The sequence below is a fragment of the Bos mutus genome, chromosome 1 (assembly GCF_027580195.1).
Source record: "Bos mutus isolate GX-2022 chromosome 1, NWIPB_WYAK_1.1, whole genome shotgun sequence".
In the NCBI taxonomy this organism is placed as follows: domain Eukaryota; kingdom Metazoa; phylum Chordata; class Mammalia; order Artiodactyla; family Bovidae; genus Bos; species Bos mutus.
Window position 1 is genome coordinate 68,363,506 of NC_091617.1, and position 24,822 is coordinate 68,388,327.

The 24,822-nt window shown below is 46.7% G+C and overlaps 1 protein-coding gene across 1 annotated transcript in view; it reads right to left on the reverse strand.

The window, feature by feature from the left end:
- ITGB5 (integrin subunit beta 5) overlaps nucleotides 1-24,822 on the reverse strand; it is a 116,321-nt gene that overhangs the window by 65,135 nt on the left and 26,364 nt on the right. Inside the window, exons 4-5 of the mRNA XM_070370427.1 lie at nucleotides 21,619-21,868; nucleotides 9,744-9,912 (exon numbers count right to left, since the gene is read on the reverse strand). Coding sequence (XP_070226528.1) covers nucleotides 9,744-9,912; nucleotides 21,619-21,868 — 419 coding nt within the window. The remainder of the gene's footprint in view (nucleotides 1-9,743; nucleotides 9,913-21,618; nucleotides 21,869-24,822) is intronic.

Sequence of the window (24,822 nt, forward strand, 5' to 3'; positions counted from 1 at the left end):
CTGTTCCACGCCCAACACAGGTCTTTGTTAGACAATTCTCCCCTGCCTTGAACACGAACCTGTTTCTCTGTGGCCACCCAGGTATGTTCCCTGGAACAGCCCTCCTCCGTAGTGAGGTCTGAGGTCGGGAAACACACTTCTTCCGGTGGTGTCTCTCCTCCTAGTTAACCTTTAACCACTCCTCAGGGGTGTGGTTTCCAACCCCAGCACCATCCACTCACCCTCTCTGTTCTCCAGGATCAATGTCTGTCTTAAACACAGCCCCAGAGGCACATTCAGGTCCTGGGATGTAGCCTGGCTGCAGAGGAAGGAGGGGCTGGGACTGCAAGTGGCTGGGTCTTCTGACAGGCTCACAGAAGCTTGTGGGTCCTGATGCTCACATCCCAACGACCTTCTCACACGCAGGGACCACATCAGAGCATGGCAAGTGTGAAAGGGTGTCTCAGATATGCCCTGTGGGAGGGTGGGGAAGGGCCTGGCACATCGATCTCTAGGAACCTGAGAAAAGCTGACACCCCACCCAACAGCCTTAGAGGACGTGGGTTGGGCCACCCAAAGGCAGGCTGCCTTGTTCAACTCAGCTTGTTCCTGTAGACTATGGAACAGTCCAAGTCATAGCCTCAGTACTGTGGACAAGGCCCACAGTACTCTCTCTGGTAGACACAGTTCAATACAGGGGAGGCCTTTGGTCAGGATGCCGTGTAGCTAGCAGTTTCTGCAAGGACAGAAACACCAGCTTTAATCATGGGGTTCTCTGTTCTCAACATGAGCCTATCTAAGTAAAAGCAATGGTCACTCAAACACCTGGGGCCTCCAACCAGGTGTCGACACAGCCACGGGCCTCAGTTGTCCCGGAACACACTCCCTCACTGCTGGGAAGGACGTACCATCTGAGAAAGTATCTCCATAGCCCTATGTGGGAGAGTCAAACAGCAGAGCCACGGTTCCCAGATGCTGGAAATTATAAATGCAAAAGGGGATTCAGAGTTCCCATCTCACAGATGGGGAAGCCAAGGGCAAAGATGTGCATCACTCCAAGGGCTGGGCTCTGGCAGCGCACGGACCTTGGCATGGTACTTGAGGTTTCCCTAGCAAACCCAGAGACTGCTGGAGCCTCCTTATAACTGTTTCTGGTAAACAGGAAGCTCTGCGCTCCAGAGGGCAGCAGCATGTGCAGCTGTCTCCCCAGGGACAGACTTGGTCCTGGCTCTTCTGCTGGTGAACTGAGTCACACAGGAAACCAAAATGCTTCCTGAGACCAGGACCCGCCCTCTTTGGAAGCACACCCCTCCCACCTTTCTGCTCCTGTGTGGCCACAAAAAGCGGCAGGCTCTCTAAGGTCAAGGTTAAGAACTCTGTCTCAGGAGCTGGGAGAGTGGGTACAGTTCCATCTCTGGCTCTGTCATTTCCAGTTGTAAGACCTTCTAATGCTACTCAACCTTTCCAGGCTTGTTTTGATCATCAAAATGGGACAATATAATATAGCTTCCCTGGTGGCTCAGGTGATAAAAGCATCTGCTTGCAATGCGGGAGGCACGGGTTCAATCCCTGGGTTGGGAAGATCCCCTGGAGAAGGAAATGGCAACCCACTCCAGTTCTCTTGCCTGGAAAATTCCATGGATGGAGGAGTCTCGTAGGTTACAGTCCAAGGGATCACAAAGAGTTGGACACGACTGAGGGACTTCACTTTCACTTTCTTTTCAATGGATTAGGTAAAACAAGCCCCATGAAGTACGTGGCATAGAAGCCTGGCTCTCAGCCAATGGTAATCAATAACATCATCAGCATCATAGCCTCAGAAACAACACAGGGAGGCAAAGAGACAAAGGTGATCACTTGAAGGGAAAGAACACTTAACTACTGGGTCCCCCAAGCCAGACCTTCGACAGAGTCTGTGCATTCCGCCAGTACTTTAGACTGTCATATAGGCATCTGTCGTCCAACTGGAAAGATGCTCCCCAGGGCGGGAGCTGTGGCTTCATCATCTGTGTATCTCTCACAGCAGCTAATGGGGCATCCTGCAGACAAGTAAGTGCCCAACAAATTTTCAAAGTCACAACTGAAACACTCTGTGTGTTGACCTTTCAGGCAAGCACAGAGAGAGAATAGGTTTGAGGGAGGAAATGAGGATGGGAAGAAGGCAGACCTGACCAGCCAAGGCGCAGAACCCATAGCAGAGCTGAGCTTGGGGACCAAGGAGTCTCAATTCCAACGATGCACATGAGGAAAATCAAGGCTGGATGCTCCCTGATTCACTTCCCCAATCATGTGGACATTTAAGCCTACTTTCGTCACTTTGTAACAGTAAACATGCTCTCATCAGTAGCATTCCTACTGATGCTACTGATGTTTGTTCCTCCTGTTTCTGTCCATGCTTTGCAATGAAAAATCTTTTTAAAAAATCTGTCTGTGGTTCAACTTACAGGTAAAAATGTTTCATTTCATTCCTCAGGGAAAGGAAATCTCAGCCCATGACTCAGGATTTAGACATTCATCTGCAGCCCAAGCCCTAACAACTCACAGTGGAACGTGTATAATGAAGACTCTTATGTTGAGTCCAACCTCAACTAAAGACAACACTAGTAGTATATGAAGCTGAACTATATGCATTTTCAATTTTTGTAGGAGAAACTATCAATAGTCAAATATCAAATTTCATTGATAGTAAAACATCCATGATTTTACATGGTTCTATTTAATGTTTACAAATAGGTTGTTCTATTTCCTTTGAGTGGATCTGCAAGCTCAGATCAAATCTCAGAGGATGAGGACTTTTTCTCATCTTTCTTTAATGTCCTTCACCATACCTGTCACTGAGCACTTACTGGGCACACAATAAACACTCCTAAGTTGGAAAGCATGGTCCAGTAACAGTACTTCTGGCTCTGCTTTAGAGGACGTGTGAAGTATGTGTGAATGACACGGAGCACTCGGGAGCACAGACTTGGGCATCCGAAACTTCAGAAGCATGAAGGAACCAGTGAGGACAAAGCATCTCCTTGTTTGCCGAATGTTCAAGAAGAAACTGCTGTGCGCAGCCAATGAGCTTGGTGCTGCAGAACCAGGTGTGTGAAAACAGTCATGGTTCCCTGCCTTTAGAAAGCTTCCAGTCTCACAGGGGAGGCAGACATCACTCAAGGAGTAGCTCAAATAAAAGTAACTGTCATTGACATGACCAAGGGCCTGGTGCACAGCGACTCCAACCTCTCCAGGAGGATCAGGGAAGGCTTCCTTGACATAAGGCAAGCAAGCAGAGGTCCCAAGTAGGCAGAGAACAAACATGAAAAGAGGGTTCGTGGGCAGAGGAGGGAGGGATGCACAGGCACTGGAATGCTCTGCATGATATGACACTGGGGGACACATGTCATTATATCTGTCCAAACCCACAGAACCACCAAGAAAAACCTTGCATCAACTACAGGCCTTGAGAGACAGTGATGTGTCATTCTGCTGGGGGAGGCTGCGTATGGGAGGAGGGTATATGGGAACTCTGTGTACTTCCTGTTCAATTTCACTATGAACAGAGAACTGCTCTTAAAAAAATATAGTCTATTAATTGTTTTTAATTTTTGAAAGAAATGCAAGAATACAGGGGAGGAGTATTCCAAGCAGAAGAAACAGCAGGTGCAAAGGGCCTCCCATGAGTCAGAGTAATGGACTGAAGGTCACTGTGACTGGAATGCAGAGGCCAGGATGGAGGCTAGGAAGAGCAGTGTCAGGAGAGCCCAAGAATAAACCCTTGTCACTTTCCCCCTTTTCCTCAAATAGAGCAAAAATGAACCCGTCATCTGAAACAAAACCAGGCATTCACTGAAGGGGCCTTCTAACTTTTCCCAGCTTGAGTCCTCCCTGCCATCGTCACCCAAGGAGCCAAGCTGTGGGGACAGCTATGCAGGCAACTGAGACATGGGCCTCCCTGGTAGCTCAGTGGTAAAGAAACTGCCTACCAACACAGGGGACACGGGCTTGATCCCTGGGGGGATCCCTGGGTCTGGGGGCATCCCACATGCTACAGGACAACTAAGCCCATGAGCCACAACTACTGAAGCCCACTCGCCTGCAGCCTGTGCTCCACAGCCAGAGAAGCCACTGCGATGAGTGTGTGTGCCACACGCCGCAACTACAGAGGAGCACCCGCTCACCACAACTAGGGAAAAGCCCACGCAAGGACGAAGACCCAGAGCCGCCATGAATTAATTAATTATTTTTAAAAGTGAGACACAAACTCTTCACTTGTACCCTGTTGATAACTCTGAGTTGTAACTCTGTCTGTTCTTACCCCTCGTGTAGAACCAGCAGCTGTGAGCAGGACAGTGAGGCCTACAGCACAGCTCACAGGCAGGAGGCAGAACAAGGACATATCACTCGAGGGACCAAGACAGTTGAGTGATTCAAAAGTTCACATTAAACCATGTATGCATGCTTAGTCGCTCAGTCATGCCCCCGCCCCCCGCCTTTGAGACCCCATGGACTGCAGCCCGCTAGGTTCCTCTGTCCATAGGATTCTCCATGCAAGAATATTGGAGTGGGTTGGTGTTCCCTCCTCCAGGAGATCTTCTCAACCCAGAGATCGAACCTGGGTCTCCCACATTGCAGGTGGATTCTTTATTGTATGAGCCACCAGGTAAGTCCCACATTAAACCACAACCATCTGCAAAACAGAAAGCCAAGGAGAACCTTTACCACCTCCGACAAAAACACCTATGAGCATGGACAGAGGGCCCATGTGCCTGCCCACACAGCCCCACAGCCACCATGGACCACAGGGAAATCCAATACCTTCCCGGGCTTCACAAAGACCAGGGGAAGAGCAAGCAGGGCGGGTTGTGCTAGGCCCCAGAAACCACTGTGTGCTCTGCTAGCAGAAACAGCTCACACACGCTGAGACAGATAACTCAGAAAGAAAGGCAATTGTCTACATTTCTCAGTTCGCACTTGGAAGAATGACAAGTCTCAGGTCTAAAAGAAATCAGACAACAGTCAAAAGAAGCCAAATCAACTCCAGGGGAGGTTGGGCAGAGTGAAAACCTCTCGGAGCTGAGCCTGCCTCCAGGACTGGGGAATTCTCCACCCTCTGCTGTATCCACAGCAGCCACTGCCTGGCCTGGGCTCAAAACTGAACCAGGAGAGACAAAAAGCAAAATCAAAGGCTCTGGGCAAGGGGCACAAACAAGGCTATGACACGGCCTTTGTGAAAAGGGGCGCTGACAGCACAGCTGGAGGGCACCCTGGACTTCCTCCCCTCCAGCCGAGCACCCAGACCACCATGGAGCCATTAGTAGCAGAAGAGACACAGCTTGAATCGGGACAAGAGGACTCTAAATCAAGTCCTCTCTGCTCTGCATGGCACTATCGATACTTCCCAAAGTGCCCGGTACCAGGAAATAGACAGGGCTTGGGCTTTAGGAGGAACTGGAACTTGTTCAAACCTGGCTCTACCTGTCACCAACAGTCAGTATAATGAACCTCGGGATACTCAGTTTCCTCACCTGTAAACTGGGCACTACGGCATGCGTGCTCAGTTGTGTCCAACTCTTTGCAACCCTAGGACTGTAGCCCGCCAGGCTCCTCTGTTCATGGGGATTCTCCAGGCAAGAATCCTGGAGTGGGCTGCGTTTCCTCCTCCAGGGGATCTTCCTGCCCCTGGGACTGAACTCGTGCCTCTGGCATCTCCTGCACTGGCAGGCAGATTCTTTACCACTGAGCCCCCAAACTGTGCACCAACACCACCAATACACTACAGAGCTGCTGTGAGAATCTGAGCTAATGTATACTAAACACATGGACCAAGGACGATAGTGGGGCAAGGGCAGCCACTGTTTTGCTTCCAGAGACCCACAGAATCTGCATTCCTGCAGGAAGTCTTATCAGAGGAAGCTGTCCCTCCAGCCTCTCTGGGGCTGTGGTCCCCACTTTACATTAGGATTCTCTCACTAGTCAAGGGATAAAGGATCCACGCCACACCAAGACTGTTTACATGCAAACTTACTTTGTTGGCTTTGAGACACACTTATTAACCTATTTCTGAGAAGGCATACAATGCTTAAAAAAATAATAATGCAAAATTAGGTAATTGAGATTAGAACAGAAAATCTGTCTAAAGGGTAAGATGGATAAATGTTAGGGGGCTAGAAGGTGAGGCCAAAGGGAAACAGGCTGGGTTGCAGAGATCTGATTTTTCTGTCTGACAGGAGAAAGCAGCCCACAGAATCCACATAGCTGGGACACACCCAGCCAGGCATAAATTTGCAGGGAACTGGTTTGACTTGAGAGTCACAGAGAACAGCAGAGCTGAGACTGACAACTCAGAGCGCCTGGGCAACCCCCTCCATCCTTTGTTTCCCCGGGGCACCAGCTCTCCCTATTTGGGGAGAGCAGGAAAGCAGCCATGGTTCCAATCTGAACCACTCATCACACTTCCACCTACTCAATTTCAGAATAAACAACTTACAGTCAACTTCTAGGAAGTCCCCGGAGAACAACAGAAGCAGTAAAGGGTGAAACCATTATTCAGACCAAGAAAAAGCATAACAAGTTTAATAACAGGTCTCTAGGTAAAGATAAGAAATTGGGGGTAGTGGCCCTCCCTCGTCCAGCCCAGGCCAGTAGAGTCTCGGGAAACACGCCTGCATGGGTGACAGAGGGGTTCCTTAGCTGTGGCTGCTGGTCCATGGCCTCTCCTAACAATGTGACCTGCAGGGGGCAGAGATGGCAACTCAGAATGTCCACTCATAAAAGCAGAATTCTACTTAACCTAAATACAATCCTAAGTAGAAACAGACTGTTTCCTTCTTTTTTGCAAAGAGCAGCTTCCCAAGAAATGTAAAGTTGGTGGTCAGGGTGGGATTTAAGACCAGTCATGTGAGCATTCCACACCCCTAAGTCTCTCTAGTTGGTAACTATCAGTCCATCCTAGGGAAGCCAGAGTGAGAATGAAATCAGAACAAAGCACCCGCCCCTGTAGGCTGGGAGTAGGCCTGTTATCAGCTCCATCTCCAGGGCATGGGGTCAGAGGAAGACAGCGCTGGGGCTGCCCAGTCAACTCCAGCCTGCAGGAGCCTCTCTCCAACTGCAGAGATCACAGGCCTGCTGGTGCTGTCACATTCGGGTTGTAGGATTAAGAGGAAGGGCCTTTAATCTGGGCAAATCAGGAGGAGGCAGAAAATACAGTCAACAAGATAAGGCATGCTTAGGGCTTTTAAAAGAACTTTAAAAATCTCATTATCACTGAAATCTAATTAACATTAAAAATCTAAATATCACTGAAACAAATGATACCTAGGATTTACGTCAAATAATGAAAATAAAGTGGTTAGGAATACAAATGAAACAAGACTGGCTACAGATTGGTAACTGCCTAAGAATGGACCATGGGTACATGGGGTTTTATTTCACTATTTTCTCTACTCTCACATGTTTGAAATGTTCCATTACAAAGTTTAAAAATCACATGCTAGTTATTGTGAAAATTTAAGTAAAATATGAAATTAAAAAAACAGAGAAAAAAAGCCACACATAATCCTATCACTAGAGTCAACTGCTGTTAACACTTTGGTCTACTTATTTCCAATCTTTTCTGTTATTTTTCTTTTTTGTTTGCACAATACAGTCATACCTCTACACCGTTTTATCACTTGCTTTTCTTTCTTCTCTTAATTTATCTTAAGAATTATTCAAGTGCTCAAATATTCTTATAAGGTATGATTGTTACAGCCTTTCATCAATAGACAGGTCATAATCTATTTCCAATATTCAGCTACTATAAATAAGCCTGTGGTCAACCAGGAAAGATGACATGTTATAAACAGGTGATTTCAACTGAGAAAGAAACTGCTTGATCGGTACTCAAAGAGTGACACAGCACAACGGAGAAGGAATGGCGAAGAGAAAAGCTGGGGTCTCATCAAGCTGCCTAGTTCCAAGCAATTAAGTAACTTTCCACAGACTCCCCACAGCAAAGGGCAGGGTGGGGAATAAAGAAAAAACGCCAAAAGATACGAAACCGAAACACACGCTAAAATGCCTCTTAGCCAACAATTCACAACCAGGTGCAGGCACTGAGTTTAAGAAATCTGTTAGCATCTCCACTCAATACCCGAGTCTCAAAATACTGCATTTTCAAAGGGAAGGATACTGTCATGGGTCTGGGACAATAAGGGAAGGTACTGTTGGGCAAAGAACAAATCAAATAGCTTCCCACAGACCACCAAACCTCCAGCATTCCATCACGCCATTCTGATTCATCTAATCAAACAGAATTAATATAACTGGACAGTGTACAGGCCTGTTACTGGGTTCTTCCCCCTAAGCCTTAAAGATGACTTCCCCCTCAAAAAGAAAACCCACAATATTCCCAGGATGGGGCGACGAGAGGGATCCTGTGTTCTCCCTGCACTATTTTCTTCAGCCAAGCAGTGGATTTGGCAGAACATCTCTAAAGATAGCACCCCATACAGTCAGTATCTGAATGAGAGTCAAAACCTGAATGAGAGTCATAATTTTTCTTCCTGAGGCAAATCCATGAACTACTTTGTGACTTACTTGAAAGATTCAGAGCTTAATCTAGCTGGGTCCTGTCTGCCTTTCTTGGGCTGCTATGAAACATCAGGGGCCTCTGAATCAAACCATTCACCTCTGGCCAGCAGCTGGGCAGGGGCCACTATGAGACTTTCCTCTCCAGGGTGGCCCCAAGGAACAGGGATGGGCAGAACGCCAGTGGGACCAAGAAGAAGACCGAGAAGGCTGTGCTTCCTTCACATTTTCCTTTCCCCTTATTTCCCCTGTCTACCATTTGGGGTTTTATTAATATTTCAGGAAGGACAACCATGGCTCTCTTATCATTTTGTAAAGGACTGAGAGAAGAAGTGAGTCTCTGAAGCACTAGACACAGGCTCTCTGAGATCAGTTATGCGGCCTCCCCAAACTGAATGCTAACCTCCCTACCCAGCCCTCCTCCCCCAGACATGGGTGTCCCGACCACCGCCCTGCTGCTGAGCCCACTGAAACGTTCAAGAAAGTGCTACCAATTATGCATAGTCTGTGATGACCACTCTGGAAAAAATTCTGAAGTATGTGTTGGGATAGCAAAATTCAAGAGTGACATTTATTTTTATCTTTTGTTGATGTTATTGGGTTGTTTTGACAGTAGAAAATTATTTTAAGAATAAATTATTACCAACATTCCATTTATATATTTTGCTGAGATTGGAACCTCTCAAAGCCTGAGTTCATTTCTGACCTAAGTCTGTGTCCTCCCTCTGGATTCATATATTATAGAGAAACAGGAGAAAGACAAACAAACAAACAAAACCAAAGATGACAAGCAATTTCTTTTTTCACTGGATTTCCCCAAGAGAGCAATCTTTACGAAAATTGGATCATAAAGCTCTACAAGGTTCTATGCGTATGGCTTGACTCCACCCCTTCCCTCCCCCCGCCCCCAAAAAAGAGACGAAAGAGTCAAATGCAGAAACACAGAACAGCTGTCTGCTGGCAAAGACGGCTTCCCACTGTACACAGCCACACCCTGACACAGACACGCACCAGCCCCCAGTTATCCCTGCACTCCAGCTGGTTTGATGGCTGCAGATTTCCCCAGGGGCCCACTGAGCTCACCCTCTGATGCAACAGCGGACGGGAGCCCACGGGCTGGGGTGGCTTAAAATACGCAGGCAATGCCAACACCCACACTGATGCCTCTTTGTTGACTTCCCATGCGGGGACGGGACAGAAGGGAAGGTTACCTTGCAGACAGCCGCCTGGAGCACTGCATCAAAGCCACCCTCCGGGGCATCGCGGTTCCGGGACACCCTCTGCTTCCGAACTTCCTCATTGAAGCTGTCCACTCTGTCCGTGAGAGGCAGCAAGTGGCGGAACCCAAAGGAGGGGACACAGTTTGGGAACAGCTTGTAACTAGAGAGAAAGAGGACAAGAGTCACGTTTCCTTCATTATCTTAAAATCTTAAACAACAACATACTCTGTGCCTTTACTGAGTGCCCTGAGTGGCACCAACGAATACTCAGCCGCCTACCAAGTGTCCCTGGGACAGATACGCGGGGGACAACAGAGCAGTAACAGCTCCTACCTCCCAAACACAAGTCCTAATCAGCAGGAAAGACAGCATGCATTAGGCTGTAAATGCATGAAATGGACAAACAGGTCAAAAGAAGCGGAGGTAACGATGGGCTTCTGCAGTCTGAGGAAGATGCCACAGAGGAGCCCTGACATGCGCCTTGAAGAGGCAAGGGCCTGGAGCACGGGCATCATAGCCTCAGCAGTGCCTAAGGAAGGGGGTGGGGGCGTTTTGGGGCTGGCGAAGGCGGGCAGTGTCAAGGGATGGCAGAGTGACTTTACAAAACCAGCTTCTCACATCCACTTTGCTGCTGTCACATGATAAAAGATCACATAACCTCTCCTGTCAACCCACTCAGAGACAACCAGGACACGCTGGCACATGAGCAAACACTAAATGCAACAGGAATGAAAATGCCCTTCCTGCCTCCTCATTCATTTATAAATATTGGAATGATAAACTGTCAGCTCTCCCAGATGCATGCAAAGAGAAATCATTTAGAAGCAAATCATCTTGAAATGGAATATTCTATCTGGAAATTTGGAAAGAGGGAAGTATCACATCTCAATAGAAGGCTAATGCCATATCTCTCTCCTGAATATTCATTGGAAGGACCGATGCTGAGGCTCCAATACTTTGGCCACCTGATGGGAAGAGCCCTCTTGTGGGAAAGGACCCTGATGCTGGGAAAGATAGAGAGCAGAAGGAGAAAGGGGCAACAGAGGATGAGATGTCTGGATGGCATCACTGACTCAATGGACATGAAAGTGAAAGTGAAGTCGCTCAGTCGTGTCCAACTCTTTGCAACCCCATGGACTGTAGCCTACCAGGCTCCTCCGTCCATGGGATTTTCCAGGCAATAGTCCTGGAGTGGGCTGCCATTTCCTTCTCCAGGGGATCTTCCCAACCCAGGGATCGAACCCGGGTCTCCTGCATTGTACACAGACACTTTACCATCTGAGCCACCAGGGAGTTTGAGCCAATTCCAGGAGATGGTGAAGGACAGGGAAGCCTGGCGTGCTGCAGTCCACAGGATTGCAAAGAGTCAGACACAACTTAGTGACTGAACAATAACGAAAAACAACTCTCCGGAGTGTTGGGTGTTCTCATCTTCAGTCCACAGTAGAGATCCCAAGTGGCCCCATTCCTGGAGGAAGTTAGATCCCAACCATAGCTGCAGGAGTGTCAGTTGGGCATACAGCCAACAGAATAGGGTGAGAGGCTTGACACCGCTTCCAGGAAGGTCCACTAGATACAGGGGGAGAGGGAAGAGTAAATACAAGGCCCTGCGGCAGAGGTGAGCCCAAGGGCGGAGGGCGGCCAGCGAGACCGTAGGGCTGGGAGTAAGAGCAAAGATGGGCAGTGAGGCAGCTGGGCGGCCAGCTGGACAGATTGTGCAGGTCTGTGGCCATGCTAAGGAAGCTTCTCTTTCAGAATAAAGATGAAAACCAAACTTAACAGACAGGCACAAGGGGATGGCTTCATAACCCAATCCAAGCCATGTGCATGGGAAGGGAAGCCAGCTCAGGACCTAGCAGCTCCTGCCTAATTGCACCTTGAAGGGCAGCCAGGGCAGGTCTGAGAGGCTCCCCTCCTCCACAAGAGGCAACCCTGGGCTTTCTAAGAGGCTGCCCCATTCCTCTCAGGTCCTTCAGTACCTGCTCCATCAGTCACCAGCTGCAAGCCAGCTGTGGATGGTCAACCCCACTGCTGTAATGGCTGTGGTGCCTCCCGGATGAGGAGAACCATCAGAGGCTGTCCCTGTTTGCCTTTCCTTTGTTTTACTCTTCCTTCCACCTAAATCTTTCCCCACCCCTTGTGTTTGCACAGATCAAGCTTGTCTATAACCCATGACTCCAGGCCATCCAAACTTTATATTCCCATTCTCAGCTGGCCATAAAGAGAAAGGTCACGGAAATTGCATTCCCAGCTGGAAATAGGAAGTGAGCTGAGAAATAGGAAGTGAGTCCCACTGTGGTGATCTGGCAAATAGAGGGACCCAGGAGGGAAAAAATGTACACAGACTCTTCCTCGCCCTTGAAGCAACTTCACCCTGTGCTGTGCTGGCCCATGGTTGTGGACTACGGGTATTTACTGCTATGGCTGACGGGGTTGGTTGAGGAAGGGAGGGGAACAGAACAGCAACTGCTGTTCAATGAGAAAACCAGAAAAGCTCAGCTAAATCAGCATTTTTCACCTTTCCCTTCCCTTCCTGCAAAGGACAGTTAAATAGATACATTTTTACTGCAGAGAATTACTATTAATAATCAGGAACTAGAGAATGCATTTACCAGAGAGAAGTCTTCACTGCAGAGAACTTTATTACAACCAAATCAGAGGCACCTCTTAGAGAGGAAAACAGCGATGTCACACAGGCTCTGTTGAACGTCTCTGCAGTCACTGGAAAATAATGTCACCTGTGACTAGTTATTTTCCCCCTGGGAGAGCTGACTGAGGAACCTGAAGATCTGGGTGTTCGATGATCTTGTGTCAGGAAGCCCACCCACCCCCCAACCTGTGTCTCTGCTGTAGGACCCCAGATTTAGGGCCTACTAAATTGTTACTAAATTAAGGATGATGAACCAGGAAGATGAATAAAATATATATGCTTAAAGAGCTTGGGGGCGCATGTGTGTATAAAGTGAATCCCATTTGAAGACATTAAATCTAGGTAAATCCAGAAAACAGTCTAATGCTTCAGAACAATAATACTGTGGACCCTGGAGCTGACAGAGAAAGACCTCCCCTCTTCTTCTAAACAAAGAGAACTGCTGTGTAAAAATCTAATCTTGAAAAATGTTAATATGTAGCCAAGACTGGAAGCTTCGCAGGGAAATCCCAGGTGCCAGGAATGGAGAAGAAAGCACTGCACAAATGAATGGACTTAAGAGTAGGTGGGAAGTAGTGAGCAGGAAAAGCAGTGAGCAGGGATCTCGTGGCAAAGGGGCCCTCTGCCGCCCCACCATGGCATGTTGTCAGACAGGCTGAGACCTGGGCCCCTTTGCTGTAGTGCTGCAATGCTTGCACCTGGACACATCTCTCCTCAAGCAACAAAATACAAAGAAACTGTGCAAGACGGAGTGCATGTGCAGCTGGGGAGTCCAAAAAACCCATCTGCCACTTTTGAAGAGCCTGGAGTAAAAAAGCAGAGGGTCAGGAGCAAAAGCAGGGTACTGCACATGCCCCCTTGCATGCAATACCACTGAAGGGATGGGCAGACCACCTAAGCCCCCCTCCAGCCCCACCCCTGGATGCTCCCCTACCCTCAGCCCATATAAGGAACAAGCTCACCACCACTCCCGGCTCCAACGGGGTGGGGGGTGGTGTGGGGGGAAGGGAAGCAAGCAAGCAAGAGAACCTGTTGATCGTTCTTACTTGCCCCTGCTGCAGCAGAGACCTCAATAAAGCCTTGCCTGAATTTCTCGTCTGGCCTCTGATTAATTTCTATTGCTTAAGGAGGCCAAGAACCCTAGTTGGTTACACTGGGTTGCTTTTTTATAATATTTTTTCATAACCTTCTGATTGTTTTTTCTCCCTAATAATATCCCATTCTAGTCTTTGGTATTTCTTCCTTCTTCTCCTCAATGTTTTCAATATGAGAATCTGGGGCTTGGGGCCAGGTTCTATCAGGGATGATGGACTTCAGCCACGCAGGGTCAAGCACCAGAACAGGGTTCTCTGCATAAAGCTGTGGGCCACGAAGAGTTGCCCTGTCACTAAAACTAAAACCAGAAAAATTCCAGCCCCTGGCTTGGGAAAGAAGCAAGGAAGATGCACTCCAGGGCCAGGGTGGGATGAATCACCCACAAAGATTGTAACCCCAGGCCTGAACAAGTCAGAATTCATTACTTATACAAGGAAGGAACCCCCCTGCTGAGAAACAAAACAGGAGAACTAGTCCCACAGTGAGACTTGGAGGATCCTGGAAGCAGGGAACAAAAAACCACCCTGCAGGGAAGCCAGCATACCTGGGACATAGGATCCCCTGATGGAAAACAACCTCTTCTAAAGAGGAGCTAAGGAAAATGTTACAGACCCTATGAGAAATGAACCACCATGAAGGAATGTAGCAAATGCAACCAACTGAAGGATCTTCAAGAAACAGATAGCACAATGATCTAAAGCACTTTAAAACAAACATATTTAAAACACTGAGGAGAAGAAGGAATAAATACCAAAGACTAGAATGGGATAGTATTAGGGAGAAAAAATAATCAGAAGGTTATGAAAAAATATTATAAAAAAGCAAAAGTCTGAAAAAAAGAAAAAATATTGTCACTCAAATTCAAAAATGAAACTTCGGTGCATGAATTTAAAAACTAAAGAACAAGGCACTGGCACAAAAACAGAAATATACATCAATGGAACAGCATAAAAAGTGCAGAAATAAGCCCATGCACCTATGGTCAATTAATCTACAACATAAGAGGCAAGACTATACAATGAAGAAAAGACACTCTCTTCCATAAACGGTGCTGGGAAATCTGGACAGCAACATGTAAAAAAATGAAATTAGAACATTCTTTAACTCCACACACAAAAATAAACTCAAAATGGATTAAAGTCCTAAATATAAGACCAGACACCATAAAATTCTTACAGGAAAACATAGGCAGAATACTCTTTGACATAAAACTGCAGCAATATCTTTTTTGAGCTGTCTCCCAGATTAATGGAAATAAAAACAAAAATAAACAAATGGGACCTAATTAAACTCAAAAGCTTTTTTTGCACAGCAAAGGAAACCATAAATAAAATGAAAAGTCAGCCCATGGATTGGGAGAAAATATTTGCAAATGATGTGACCAACAAGGGATTAGTCTCAAAATTTACAAACAGCTCATGTGGCTCAATATAAGACAACAAACAGTTCAATCAAAAAATGAGAAGACTTTGGGGCTTCCCTGGTGGCTTGGTGGTAAAGAATCTGCCTGCCAATGCAGAAGACTCGAGTTCGATCCCTGGTCTGGGAAGATCCTACATGCCTCGGAAAAACTAAGCCTCTATGCCACAACTACTGAGCCCATGCTTTAGAGCCTGGGAACCAAAACTACCAAGCCCAAGTGCCACTACTGCTGAAGCCCGCATTCCACGGCAAAAGAAGCCTGGACACCGCAACTAGAGAGTAGTCCCTGCTCACCGCAACTAGAGAAAAGCCGAAGTAGCAACGAAGACCCAGCATAGCCAATAAATTTAAAAGAGAGAGAGAAGACCTAAACAGACATATCTCCAAAGAAGACATACAGATGGCCAAGAGATAGCGTATGAAAAGATGCTCAACATCATTAATTATTAGAGAAATGCAAATCAAAACTACAATGAGATATCACCTCACATAAGTCAGAATGGCCATCAGCAAAAAATCTACAAACAATAAATGCTGGAGAGGATGTGGAGAAAAGGGAACCCCCCTACACTACTGATGGGAATACAAACTGGGACAGCCACTATGGAGAATGGTATAGAGGTTCCCTAAGAAACTAAAAATAGAAACACTATGTGCTGTGCTGTGCTTAGTCACTCAGTCGTATCCTGCTCTTTTTTCGACCGCATGCACTGTAGCCCACCAGGATCCTCTGTCTATGGGGATTCTCCAGGCAAGAATACTGAGAGGGTTGCCATGCCCTATGACCCAGGATTCCCACTCCTATGCATAATCCAGAGAAAAACATGGTTTGAAAGGATGAAGTCACCCCAATGTGCACTGCAGCGCTGTTTGCAATAGACAAGACATGGAAGCAACCCACACGTCCATCAAGAGATGTGTGGTGCATATATATATAATGGAATATTACTCAGCCATTAAAAAGATGGAATAATGCCATTTGCAGCCATATGGATGGACCTGGAGATTATCACACGAAGTGAAGTGAGACAGAGAAAGACAAATTGCATATGCAGCAGCAGCATGGCACATATGTGGAATCTAAAAAAAAAACATATGAATGAACTTACTTACAAAACAGAAACAGACTCACACAGACTTAAGAGTAGGAGCTTATGGTTCCAGGGAAGGGGGGAGGGGGGGAAAAGGTAGATTGGGAGTTTGGGACTGACATGTACACACCGCTATATTTAAAACAGATAACCAACAAGGACCTACTGTATAGCACAGGGAATGCTGCTCAATATTCTGTAATAACCTAAATGGGAAAGAATTTGAAAAAGAAGAGATGCATGTATAGATATAACTGAAGCACTGTTCTGTACACCTGAAACTAACACAGCACTGGTACTCAACTATCCTCCAATATAAAATAAAGATTTTTTTTTTAATTGAAGAACAAAATGGTAAACTGGAAGACATTTTCTATTATGCAGCTAAAGGAAAGAAAGAGAGAGAAATTATGGAAGAAAACTTAAGAAACATGATGTTTAGAATGAGTGGCTCCAACACACATCTAGCAGTGTCAGAAAGAAAATGAAGAGCATCAGAGGAGGTAATCAGATGTCCGAAAACCTTCAAGAACAGAGCTGTACTCTTGAATTAAACAAGCAGAGCAAGCTCTATACAACGCAAATAAAAGTACTTGAATCCAACCTAGTCACACTGGAGTGCCTATCTGTATAGGACATGAAAAAACAGGGAAATATTAAAAGTTACCAGAGAGAAGGAAAACCATTAGATGGACAGCAGACTTCTCACCAGCCACAGAACATTCTAGAAGATGATAAAATAATGCCTTCGAGGTGGTAAAGGAGTACCATGACCTCTTGGAAGAAATACAAAGGGTTAAGGAAAAAAATATAAACAATAAATGACAAAATGTCTTATCTCATTTGCAAAGATTTTTAGATATGTACTTCCCCTGTTTGTGCGTGGGCATGAGAACATTTAACAACTCTTTCACAACTTTCAAGTATACAATTATATATTTCAAATACAGTATTGTTGACTACCGCCACCACACTGTGTATTAAAGTTCCAGAATGTATTCACCTTATAACTGGAAGTTTGCACCCTTTGACCAACTTCTCCCCCTTTCCCCCACCCCCAAATCCCCAGCCTCTGGCAACCGCCACTCTAAAGTCTGTTTCTATGAGCTGCTTCTATACCTCTAACAAAAGAAAAAGGTTCAGAACCAGAAATACCAGGCTGGATTAATCCGTCAAATCCTGTATCAGTGAATATGATGTGACTCTTCCCAAGGACACTATTCCTATTACCCAGAATAGTATAGGAACACAGTATTGCTAATACCCAGAGCTGCTGATTAAATTCAGAAATTCTGATTAAAGAATTAAACAGTTCTTTAATCTGATGATTAAACTATTTTTTGTTTTTTCTTCTTATGGCAGCCCTAGTACTACTGACTTCAGTTCTGGCATTTCTGGTTCATTCTAAGATGGGAGAAGATAAGTCTAGGATTTTCATCCTTTGGCAGAAACATCTGGAGCAGGAGGAGGGACACACCTTAGGAAAGCCCCATGAGAAACTGGTTCTCTTCTGAGATGTCCTGCACAGGTGGTCAGATCGTTCCTCCTGACCCCCATCTCCCCAGAACTTCCCAGGGGCTACTACTGCTGCTTCCAGCATCATAGGGAGAAAAACCTACAGAACGTACCACTGGGGGAGAACACTGTGATCTTCTTTCCACGTGAGTGGAAGGAAAAGAACAGACAAGGATCCCAGACAGCATCTACAGAGCCAAGCACAGAACTCAAGATGAGATAGGGAGACAAGAGTACAGCCATTCTGGAACAGAACTGAGCGAAAGGCCTTGAGCAAGTGGGCTTCACAGGCCAGAAGAACAGCGCCTAAAAGCTTGGGCTTCTGAGACAACAACTAAAGACCCACAGGCATAAAAGACGAGCTCCATCTCTGTACATGAGATTGTCTGTACACGGCTTCCAAAAGACAAAAGTGGAACCATAAAACCACCACCTAGCAGAATTGCCAAACTCCCAGTTCCCCAAAAGATATAGATAAAACCTTGACACACATTCCTAAGTTGTTTTTGCAGGAAGCAGGCCCGCCCCGCCCCCTCCACAAGCCGAAAACTGCTGACTGCAGGCACACAGAGGGTGATGATGCTCAAAATTTCACCCTGATGCCAACCAATCTAAGAACTGAGCACAAGCTCATCAGGCAAACCACAGCCCCTCTTCCCTCACACTGCCTTTAAAACCCCTTATCAGACAGTCTTTGGGGAACTGACATTCTTTTCCACCTTCTTTCTTATGCATAAGCTATCCTTTCAATAAAAAGCTCTGCTTGTCTAAGAGTCTTATGGGAGCAACATTTGTTTCTATGGCATTGCTATCCAAGAATCTAGAGAGGGCCCAGTAACAGAACCAGTGAATGAGACCAGCTGGGAGACAAGAGGGAGAGGTAGGGACTGTGGCAGCCAATAACATGTGAAACCAGCCTGCTTTACCAGACCTCCTAGTTTTGGGAGAAAACCTAGAAATCCTGGCCATTCTTTGTTAAATCTTTTAACTGTTGGTAACTAATTCACAGTGCCATTGACACTTAGGAAAGCAAACAAAGCCCATGTACAGGCCAGATCAAGGGCAGAAACAGCTGCCTACATCCTCTCGCTCTGTTCTCCCCGAGAGGTGGCGGGAGATCTCCGAGGACACCCAGGCGACAGCAGAGTCCACTGCCTGGATGCAGGACATCTATCTCAGCCTGCTCACTGATTCAGGGAGCAACTCCCTCAAGTGCTGCCCAGCTTAGGCAGGAGGGATCTGCATAGCTCAGACCTGATGTTTCCTTTCAAACCCCCATTCTTTCACCGGATTTCCTGTCTCCCAAGCAGCCTGTCAGTGTGCCTTGTACTCACTGTCAAAACTTCTACTGTCTGCAGTTGGTTCTGCCTTCTAGGGCTTGGAGAAGCAGCTCTGAATGAGAGTGTAATAACCTTGAATACTCAATGCTGAGGGCCCCGAGCCAGCCCTTCATCCTCTGCCAGCTTCCAATCTAACATCTGACAGTTCGCCGATGGTCCCCAGAAGAATCGAAGTACAGACACACCCTGCCTGTCCAGAGACAGGGCCCAGCCAGAGGGCAGAGAGGAAAAGCAACAGAAAGAATCACCATTCCGGATGAACTGAAAAAACTTTTGATTAAGATGCTGTTGCTCCTGGCAAGTAACAGAACTCCAACAAAAAGATGTGGCGCAGGGGACTCGGGGAGAGGACCAAAGTAACAATAACACCACAGCCAGCAGTGGCCAGGAGGAAGCCAAACCCCGCAAATGAGGACACCTAGTACCTCTTCATGGTTAAGGCGCTCAGAATCATCTGTATCTAAAATTTGTTTTTGTTTTCTCCACCACTGTGTTATTGCAATCCCCGGAGAAGATCTAAGAAGATCTGGAAGCTAACTTCCAGAAGAATGTACAGAGGGATGAAGGTTTCAGAACACACAATACCAGCATAACTATCACCTCGGCCCTTCCCCCAGCCAGCCCAAACCAGACCTGCAAACTGTTGAGGCTGCCGAACGGGAGCCAAGAGGACAGACAGGCTCAGGGGCTTAAGACTCCCCTTCAGGGAAAGTCAAGGAAACAAAGAATCAAAAGACATCACAAGATGCCTGAATCCCTGAGTCACCCCTTGAAGAAGAGCTGCAACAGAAAGCAGCTCTCCCGAGATTCTGTACAAGCAAGAAATAAACTTTCATTGTGTTGAGCCACTGAGATCTGGGGATTGATTGCTTATTACTGCAGCATAGATACATGACCCTTATGCAAGTGCCCTGAAGGCTGGGTGGTTTGGGAATGGGTATTGGACTTCCCTGGTGGCTCAGACGGTTAAGCGTCTGTCTACAATGTGGGAGACCCAGGTTCGACCCCTGGGTCGGGAAGTTCCCTGGAGAAGGAAATGGCAATCCACTCCAGTACTATTGACTCCAGTACTATTGCCTGGAAAATCCCATGGACAGAGGAGCCTGGTAGACTACAGTCCATGGGGTCGCAAAGAGTCGGACACTACTGAGCGATCTTCACTGTATTATTACTGAAACTCAAATAAAGCAACTGTGCAGTGGTGTGATTTGGACGGGGTAAAAATAAGCATTAATGGAAACAGATTCTGGAAGTAGTTCATCTTGATTCATATTCCAAGTGTGGATAGATACTGCTAGTCCCTCAGTCATGTCCGACTCTGTGCAACCCCATGGACTGTAGCCTACCAGGCTCCTCTGTCCATGGGATTCTCCAGCAAGAATACTGGAGTGGGTTGCCATTCGCTTCTCCAGGGGATCTTCCTGACCTAGGGATTGAACCCGGGTCTCCCACACTGCAGGAAGATTCTTTACTGGTTGAGCCACCAGGGAAGCCCCTTACTATTTGTATAATCTTGGGTAAGTTATTTATTCTTTTTAAGCCTCATTTTCCTTATCTTAAAACTACAGCTCACTTCTACTTTAGAAACCTCAAAAGATTGCTAGGAAACTTAAATGAGACAATCCATATAAGGTATGAAGTGCAGTGGGTGCCTGACACTTAGTAAGAACTTAAGTCTTACTATTCCTCATCTAGTAACTGTTTTGGGGCCTCAGATGCCAAAGCCTAACCAAAGCTGAATATGGAGAAGAGACAAGAAAAAGTTGAAGGTTATCACTCATTGTTGTCACACCACATAGTCTTGCCATCTGAACAAACCCACCTCACAGAGGTTGTGTTTGGGGAGTTGGAGGAAGAGATCCTCCACCTCTAATACACAAATGTACCAGGGCAGAAACCTATTCATCAACTCATTTATCTCCTCTACTGTGCACAGCTAACCTAGCTCCCAGCCTCCCTGTAGAACCCAGTACTACAGAAACGAATGTAGGAGCAGAGGCCACTCTCTTCTGGTCCAGAGTATCCTCCTAGGAGCAATCCTCGAGGCACGATGACCTTACAAGCCACACATGAACCAATGGAGCCTGGGTCCCAAGTCACTGCTTAGAGGACAGGTACCCACTGATCAGGAGACCCATTTGCCCTTAGATGAGTTCAGAAAATAAACTTTCATCAAGCTTGAGTCACTACATAATTTTTTAGATTTGTTCACTGCCGTAGTTAGAAACTGCTGTTCTCTAACAATGTGTCAAATCTTTTCTAATTCAAGTACTTATGTTAGAAAAAAAAAAAATCACACTTATAAAGGGCAGGGTTTTCATTTTGTTTTGTCAAGGTAATTATAGTTATTTATATAAACAATAGGAACAGACTGAATTCACTCATTCCAAACACCTGAGTTACTCTAAACAAGGGGAAAGTTTAAATTATTCTGCCTGCTCCAGATTATCGGTGTCCATCACTTCCTGAGAACACTCTCTAAAATCCACTAATGTAGAAAACACTGCTGTGTCAGGCAGGCAGGAAAACAAATGAGCTATCATCACTGCAGTGTTACACAACCTTGTAACAACTTCTTTCTTCTCAAGCAGAGGGAGAACAGAGCCAGAACATCCTTCAGCAAATTTGACACCTAAGCCAGGTTCCCTCCCCCACCCAGATATGACCTCCCTAGGCCTTTCTTTAGGGTCAGTCTTCCTGCTGAACCATTTCTCCATCCTTAAATACCCAACAGAAGGGTGGTTGTCACTCACCCAATGCATGGGTTGGTCTGGTACCTCGGCGCTGTGTAGGAGAAAGGAGAGATGTTCTTGTCTACGAAAGACCCAAACCCCAACCGGAAGTTGCTGGTGAGCTTCCTCATCTCCTCAGCTAGCTTGGTGCCCAGGCTCCGGATGTTTTCCAGGTCATCCTTCATGGACAGAGAGAGGTCCATCAGGTAGTACAAGTCCACGGGATAATCCTCCACCTGTCGAACCTGCAGCTGGAATGCAGTCTTGTCACCTGTGCCAACCGAGAGACCATGTGTGTTAGAGGTAGGTCATCCAGTTTGCTGGGGCGGAAGGGATGGGTTTTGCTTTCAAAGCCGGTCCACCTGCGACTTTTCTTTAGTGACCGTGTGCCTCTTGGAAGACATCTTTTTCCTGGAAGCAGTGACTGATGGAATACGGGTGCTAAGGATGCAGCTCTAGGTTCTCCTCTTGCTCACATGGGGTCTCTGTGACCCCACGGACCACAGCCTACCAGGTTCCTCCATCCATGGCATTCTCCTTTCACACACATGGGGTCTTTGGGGTCTCCATCCATGATTTTCCCCACAGACCTTTGTGACAGGACCTACCAGGTTCCTCCATCCATGGCATTTTCCTTTCGCACACATGGGGTCTTTGTGACCCCACGGACCACAGCCTACCAGGTTCCTCCATCCATGGCATTTTCCTTTCGCTCACATGGGGTCTCTGTGACCCCACGGACCACAGCCTACCAGGTTCCTCCATCCATGGCATTTTCCTTTCAGCTCATTTTCCTTTGACCCCACGGACACATCCATGGGGTCTCATGGGACCCCACGGACCCCACAGACCACAGCCTACCAGGTTCCTCCATCCATGGCATTTTCCTTTCGCACACATGGGGTCTTTGTGACCCCACGGACCACAGCCTACCAGGTTCCTCCATCCATGGCATTTTCCAGGCAGGAGTACTGGAATGCATTGCCATTTCCTTCTCTAGGGGATCTTTCCCACCCAGGCATCGAACCCAGGTCTCCCGTATTGTAGGCAGATGCTTTACCATCTAAGCCACTAGGGAAGCCACTCTTTTCACACACAGGGCTCAGCAATTTTTAAGGAAACTCTTTAAGAATGAGTCTTCTTAGCAGTGTTCTGTTTTCTCAGCAAAAACGACTTTAGGTAATTGGTGGATAGTGAATCAGACAATTCCATGGACACAAACTGGGTGGAAGTAGTCCACCTACCACATGGGTGGGAGTATGGCCAGGAGACTATAAAGGTGTGTGTGAAACAGAAAACAGGGAAGAAATGAACAAAAGAAGGGTACAGATATAAGAACTCAGGTGGCAAGAGAGAGGAGAAGGCAAGAGAAAGGGGGAAAACAAAGGTGGTTACTTAAAATACCCCCACAAGGGCAAAAATGTTTACGCTTATATTGTGTCACCTATTTCTACCTCTCTAGCCATTTAGCAAACAATAGTATTTAGTTCTAGGGCATATTTGACATTGCAGACACAAACCATTATCATAAATTATCTATAAATAGGAGAGTATTACAAATTTTAGCACCATCAAAAAGAAAAGGAAAAAAAAAAACTATTAGATTTATCTACAGCTATAAGAGAGAAAACGGTTTTTGGTTCTATAATAAGACAGTCAACAGACAAAGGAAAAAGAAATTGATTCAGAGGAAAAGAACAAAGAGAAAAAGGCAGTGTCTGGGAGGCGTGGCCTCTGCAAGCTTGCCCCACGGGCTGTGCAAAAAGGCCCAAGTCAGCGCAGTAACTGGGGAATGCATGCCAGGACAATGATTCTTCATCATTTCATAACCTCTAAAAACACACTGTTCAGACATAATTTCAAGAAGTAAATCCTACCAGGTGATTCTATCTGCCATCAAAATTATTAGCCTCCCAGAGACACCAAGAGATGTCTTTGAACTCTTTGCGTAGAACTGCCCACACACGTTTGAAATGTGGATGTACTCTCTTGTGTTCAGAGGTGCAATGTCGAAGGTGACTTTGCTCCCACATGAGGGTCCACACCTCATACGCCCACAGAGACATTTCAGAGGAACCAATCTTTCACCTCTAGCTGACAACCAGTGGGTTGAAGCCTTCTTGAACTTGCAGGATGGGAGACCCAGTGGTCTGTTCTCCCTCCCCTCCTCCCATCCCAGACGAGGCATACTTCATTAATTAGACTGTGAAGAATCTAAGGACCCAAAGATTTCAGTCCAAATTCCAGCTCTGCCCCTCAACTAGGGATGCCACTCAAATCTCCATTTCCTTAACTGTAAAATGGCAATAACGGCACCCAGCATTAAGTCTATGAAGCACTCGCGTGGGAAGGAGTCTTGCAAGCAGTGAAGGCCTGCCCAAATGCAGAATGATTACTATAATTACCACTGTAGCCTGAGTGGCGGAGCCCAGCCTGCTTCCCCTGACTTGTCCTTGCATGTGCTGCTCAAGCCACCTGGAGATTGATGTAGTTTGGGCTGCCTGTTGGTATGAGTCTATTTTTAAAAAACCACTGGAGTCTGACTCAGAGGAATGTTCGAGATTTCTTCCAGAATGAATTCTGGACTGCTACAGTATTTGTCTCTGGTTCCCATGAGGCAGAGAGAGCAGCTCTCAGCACACGGCCCCTCCCATCCCTGGATGCCACACCACAGTCGGGGAGGGGCGGCGGCCTGCGAACATGTCCCCTCCATCCAAGCCTATGACCTCTTTGCAGGGTCTTCTTTGGTTTTCTGACCTGTGCCCTTCCCCCAAGTTCCCAGCTTGGGATCTTCTTCTTTAATCCAGAATCTGCTTCCACCTTTGGGGGGATTATGACCAGTTAACAGATGAGCACTTTAGGACCAGGAAACAGGGAACCAGCTTGGATTCATGGAGGCTGGGAGGCATCCACGGGAGAGAAGTAGACACTAGCCTTGGAGAGCAAGAGCCAGGTTGGAATCCAGACCTTGTCACCAAGGATTCCAGACCTCAGGCTCCTTTAAACTTGCTGCCCAGTTTCTAGATCAGTAAAATGGGGAAGATGTTCATTACTGTGGGTGCGGAGGAGACTCTCTCTCTATATATATACACACACATATATATATAAACACTGTACAAATGCTTCTATGCAAGAAAAACTTCAACCCCAGGTCCCCTGAAAGTCAATTATTAAAGCAATTTCCTGTGGGGCTAAAAAGAGAGACAGAACATTCTGCCAAAAACT